The 6,000-nt window shown below is 36.6% G+C and overlaps 1 protein-coding gene across 3 annotated transcripts in view; it reads right to left on the bottom strand.

Annotated features, from left to right (window-relative positions):
• Positions 1-525: 525 nt before the first annotated feature.
• The window catches only part of fmnl2b (formin-like 2b), a 38,243-nt gene continuing 32,768 nt past the window's right edge, over positions 526-6,000 (bottom strand). For 2 of the 3 annotated variants that reach the window (XM_052130814.1, XM_052130816.1), the window contains 3 exons: positions 3,567-3,690; positions 3,198-3,313; positions 526-2,013 (listed from right to left, as the gene is read on the bottom strand). In XM_052130814.1, coding sequence (XP_051986774.1) covers positions 3,222-3,313; positions 3,567-3,690 — 216 coding nt within the window. In that variant the 3' untranslated portion in view covers positions 526-2,013; positions 3,198-3,221. Of the gene's footprint in view, positions 2,014-2,466; positions 3,314-3,566; positions 3,691-6,000 lie in introns of those variants that run through there. The other variant, XM_052130815.1, reaches the window with a different exon arrangement.

Below are 6,000 nucleotides of genomic sequence, written 5' to 3'. Positions count from 1 at the left end.
TCAAGGCCCGTCTTAAGTTTGCCAATGACCATTTGGATGATCCAGAGGAGTCATGGGAGAAAGTCATGTGGTCAGATGAGACCAAAATAGAACTTTTTGGTCATAATTCCACTAACCGTGTTTGGAGGAAGAAGAATGATGAGTACCATCCCAAGAACACCATCCCTACTGTGAAGCATGGGGTGGTAGCATCATGCTTTGGGGGTGTTTTTCTGCACATGGGACAGGGCTGACTGCACTGTATTAAGGAGAGGATGACTGGGGCCATGTATTGCGAGATTTTGGGGAACAACCTCCTTCCCTCAGTTAGAGCATTGAAGATGGGTTGAGGCTGGGTCTTCTATATATATATATATATATATATATATATATATATATATATAAAATTGTGCATATTTATCTGTGACCTTTTAAAAAGAAAAAATATGTATTTATTTCTGGGTTGCAAAGGTATCCTAAGTGACTACCTCGAGAGTATGCAGGGCAAGGTTAGCTACTTAATACAATTTTGTTTAGATAGTTTGGAAATGGTTTCTTAACCATTCTGCAGTGTTATTTCATAGTTTGGACTTAATAATAAAGCTCAAACATCACATCCATCATTGAGCATTCTCATTTTCCAATCTAGATCAATAAAAATCGATTGCAAGAATTCACAGTACATCTAAATTTCACATTGACTACACAAAAGCACTACTGTTTTTTTTAACGGTGCTGGTGTCATTGCTTTATTTACACACAACCATTGATTCCAGTTTGTTTCAAGAGATCAAAGTAGAAAAGTTATATGTGCCACTAGTGTCTGTTCAAACTTTCAAGTGTTACGTGCAACCACAGACATTTACCATAAGCAACAATAGAAATGAGAGAGCAATTATGGTCACAGAGTAAGTTGATTCACTGTCTTCACCATCAAATTAAATAATACTGTCATACTAAAACAACAAAAAAGTTAATAACATTTCAGTGACATTGCAGAAATATTGGTTTGTTTGAACAATATGTACAGCACCACAATGGATGAAGAATGTAAAAAATAAGAGGCTCAATTTTGTAGCAAAATATCTGTACACTTAAAAAAAAAGAAAAAAAAAAAAATTTTTTTTTCATCCACAGCTTACAAATGTCACATGAGTTAAAACCAGTGGGAGAGGAAATGTTTAAAATGAGATGTAGATATGAAATATCATACTGGCTGTGAATGCTTAGTAGTAAACATTTTATCTCAACACATCATGGGATGTTTCAGTCCACAGAGAAGGGCCATTCTTGATAGCATTAGAGTATCAAGTCAAGCTTATGTTAAAATCTCCCTTGCGCTCAAAATCCTTGTTTTTTAATCAAAGTTTTTTAAGATGATCAAAGATCAATATTAAAAAATTAAAAGTGCATTTCATAAATTGTCCAAAGAAAAAGCTGCTCAGCATGAAGTTTGTACCACAAAGCCTGTTAAACTAGAGGTGTGGTACAGTAATCAAGAGGGCCAATTCAAGGACTTCGTTCGCCATTTCTGCTCTTCCTGTATCTGTTCCATTCTTGTATTTAATACACAATCTCTGAACAGTGTGAAACACAAAAGACGGCACCAAAATACATCACTACACCTTCCTTCACAACGTCCATTTGAAGAGTCCACAACCAACGACTGTGTTGGTCCAGCATTTGAGGTTAATTTACTATCTACACTTCCAATCCTCTCCATCTTTCTTTTGAACAGTTTAGTCCATTAAATCCAGTGTGAACTAATCCCACTTCATAAAGCAGAAATTTCCCTTAGAAAAACACCAAGATTGATCTTCTATAGTTCTAATACAGATGTAAAGATTTTTGTGCTATTTTCATTCTTTTTTTTTGAATTCATAGAATTGGCCCACCCTCTGTCCTCAAGGCTGAACAAGCTTGACTAGCAGGTGGTGATTTCCATGTTGAGCAGCTGATGGTGTTGTGCCTCCAAATTCCTCCTCCCACTTCTCCTCAGGGCATCGGCCCGTCGGAAGGGCTGACTGCGCAGGTCTGAATACAAACAGGTACACAGTTAGATATGGAACACATTTACAGTCTGGGCCTGAGGATATGGATGAGTCAAGGCCAAAGATGGGTACAAAGCAGGCAGGTGTCTGGATGTTTGGTTAGTTTCGGATTAGTCTAGATCTGTATGATATATTGAAGGGAATTTTCCTTTACTGAAAATTCTGTCATAATGTATTTCCCTAATGTTGTTCCAAACCCAAACAAAAGGAGATTTTAGGCCAGAAGTTTAAGGACTGACAGTCTCAGTCAGCATTCAATTTTATTTTATGGAAAAAAGATGCAATGAAACCAAATGGTGACTGAGACTAATATACTGCCTAACATCTCCTTTTAAGTTCCATAGAAGAAAGAAACCCATTAGGCTTTGAACAACATCAGGTTGAGTAAATGGATTTTCAAATGTTTTTAAAATTAGTTTTTTCTTTTCTCCCCAATTTGGAATGGCCAATTCCCAATGTGCTCCAAGTCCTCGTAGTGGCTTGCCTCAATCCGGGTGGCAGAGGACGAATCTCAGTTGCCTCTGTGTCTGAGACCGTCAATCTGCACATCTTATCACGTGGATTGTTGAGCGCACCACAGAGATGTAGCACGTGTGGAGGCTTCACGCTATTCTACGCGGCATCCACACACAACTCACCACGTGCACCACCGAGAGTGAGAACTACACATTATAGAGACCGCGAGGAGGTTACCCATGTGACTCTACATTCCCAAGCAACCAAGCCAATTTGTTTCCTTAAGAGACCTGGCTGGAGTCACTCAGCACACCCTGGATTCGAACTCACGACTACAGAGGTCGTAGTCAGCGTCTTTATTCGCTGAGCTACCCCGGATGGATTTTCATTTTTTATTGACTACACTTATTAATACTGTAAAAGAACTACACAATGATTGGAAACTGTTCTAGAGATTTTTGTTATGTGTGATTAGTGAGAAAACCAGCCCATAAAGTAACAAAAACTTAACATTATAAATTAAAACCATGCAGAATGGATGAAGTATTGGAAGGAAAGCATGCATTTTAATGCAGAGAATTCACTTGTTTCAATACCACATTTAAAGCCCTTATGCAAGTAAAGAGAAACAGATAATAAAAGAGACAGATAAAGAGAAGGATGGAGGGAATGACTAGGGGACGAGTGAAGAGGAGACAGACTTAAAGGCACCTTTCTGAGGGGAGAGAATTTAGTTTAGTAATGGAAGTCCTCGGAGAGGGCGGGGTCACAGAAGAACCGCGAGCCACGTTTGGCTGATCGTGCGGTAAAGGGGACGGTCTTCAGCACTGCAGCAAAATAATAGCCAATCACAACACAGAAACACCAAAGCTAGAAGCACTAGAAACAGCATAGAATCAGACATACATACATACAGCCTCTAAACTTCACTAAGACTAAAACAGCATGACGTCTACTGCAATGTATACTGGTACTATTGAAAGAAACAGGACTAATACATACTTCACTAAACCGATTCATTTGTCAGAAGTAAAACCAAATGAATCTCAAAGTGTTTTTTGCGTTCAGAAGCTTTCTTGCCTGTAATGATGTCCTCAATTGCTCCATCTTTGCCTTCGTAGACGTGACGGCTGTCTTTGCCTTGTCTCTTCCTTAATTCAGAGATCAGCTCCTGCTGCTGCCGCTTGCCCTTATGAGATGGCGACTGGTATTTGTGTGAGCAAGTTAGAAAGGTAAAAGAGGGACATTTGTTTAGGATAGTGTTTAAAAAAGTCCCCATGATCTCAAAACTGGGGAGAAAATTTTTGTGGCTTGTAGTTCTTGTCTATTAATTTTGAAGCCATCTATATGCAGTGAACTCCTAAAAGTTGAAACAACAACAATAAACGAACAGTAACACTTTCTATGAAGCCCATATTTATAATGCATTATTAATCCGTAACAATGCATTTGTATTGTCCCATAATACGCTATAACCTCTCATTTATTTATTTTTATTACCACAATTACAATACATAAAAATACTTTCCTTTTCATAGTTGGGTCCCACTTTACTCAAGTTATTTTTACTAACATTAAATCCATACAATATGGGGGATAGGTTTAGGAGTAGGGTCAGGGATTAGGGTTAAGGGAAAAGGCCAAGTTATACTTGCATTGAACCTACAGCGTAGTTTACGCTGTGATCTGATGTGCACCACTCCAAAAACGTAACAATGCGCCACGTCAACGAATAAGTCAACAGCCATGACAGGTCCGCTTTGTAACCAGAGCCCATCCCCCAAGTTGACAGAATAGATATTGCATTTTATCCAAGATTATTTTAAGATCTATGCATCATATCACATTGTAGTTGGACTCTGGAGGATTGTTTTTATTATGAACATCTGCTGTTTTATTGGCTGTTGTGATTGCATAAATAATGAGGTAGGTCTGTGTCAGTTTGGGTTTTTTATCAACTAACATTTAAAAGTAATATTAGTTATGGTATGTTTCGAGTTCAGTTTAGTTTCAAATATGAATAGGGGTTATTTTTTTGTTACCCTGAGTGAGATTAGTGTTGCTTTCGGACAGCTGTGATCCTGTGGGAATCAGTGAAAAACATCAGTGTTTTAATTGTTGATTAACAGTGGTTTAAGACTCAATATACTTGGTCCCCCAACTTTCTTCTCACATTCAATGTAAATTTGAGACACAAAGAAAAAAAAAACACAAGCTACAAGGTTAAAAAATATTAGTAGCTCTCAATAAATATGCATGTTTATCATACACAGCCGAATGTTTGTTACTTATACAAAACACACTGCAAACCCCCCTCCCCCAATTTTATTTTTATATTCTAGTTATATTCCACTTAAATTAAACCCTGTTATACAAGAGTACATGGGACATTTCTAAACGTTTCAAATTTGACATTGTGTATGTGTCTTCCTTTGTTTTCTTATTTCTTGTATGTTTTCGCATTTTTATACTTACACTATACAAGTTTGACTTGTATTGTATGTTTGAAATTCATGTTTTGGCTGTTTTTAAGAAGACATTGCTTTTGTAACTTTACTTAAAACAACCAAAAGACCTTTATAATGCTATATGATCACATCTCAAAAGCCTTTTGACTGTCTAAACAATGTTGCTTTTGCATGGCAGAACATGCACGATTCCCTAATATACATTATATTACAACTTCTGCAAATACAATATGATATTGATTGTATTATAATGCACTATAATCTTTAAGGAATAACTATGAACAGGCTAAGCATTATCCTGTATTATCACTGTAGTAACAATTATTTATGGGAAGTTAAAACATATTATTAGGTATATTATGAGACATTGTGAATGCATTATAATGCCTCTACAATGCATTTTAAATATGGGAATCATAGAAAGTGGTAACAAACTATTTTTTTTATAGCAGATAATCTACAGTAGAGTTCTCTTCAGGGTAAATGGACTAAAATACTGATGACTCATCCTGCACTCACTGACATATCCACATTTTTGTCCAATCAAATACACTTTGAAATAAGAATGTCCAGAACTTCAGACTAGCAATAGTATGTTAACAGATCATGGCTATGACATAAACTAAAGCCAACTGGCCATTTATAAAAATAAAAAAAAAGTTAAAAAAAAAAGGGGATGAACCATTCAGTATGTCCCACTACAACATGTTTACATACAAAATGTCAACAAAATAAAGTCAACTGCTCATCAAGTGATTTCAAGGAGCTTTAAATAATAACTATCTGTTTATGAGAGTAACTAACATCACCATTAACTTAACTACATATTTTTAGTAACAGTAGTAACTCAGTTGTTTACCAAATAGTCAAGTCTAGCTTTTCCAGGATCAAGCAGTTTTTTCCCAACAAGTAGTTGTGTCCCACGACAAAACACACTGTACCGTACGCAAAGCATTACAACTGAGTGAGCTGATGCAACAAACATACTCCCCTAAACTATCTTCTCTTTCTCAAGTCTGATTGATTTGAGCAAATCTGTTCATTCT

This window comes from Xyrauchen texanus, chromosome 7, assembly GCF_025860055.1.
Source record: "Xyrauchen texanus isolate HMW12.3.18 chromosome 7, RBS_HiC_50CHRs, whole genome shotgun sequence".
NCBI lineage: Eukaryota > Metazoa > Chordata > Actinopteri > Cypriniformes > Catostomidae > Xyrauchen > Xyrauchen texanus.
The sequence above is the reverse complement of the archived record's forward strand: the minus strand, read 5'-3'. Positions and strand labels throughout refer to the sequence as shown.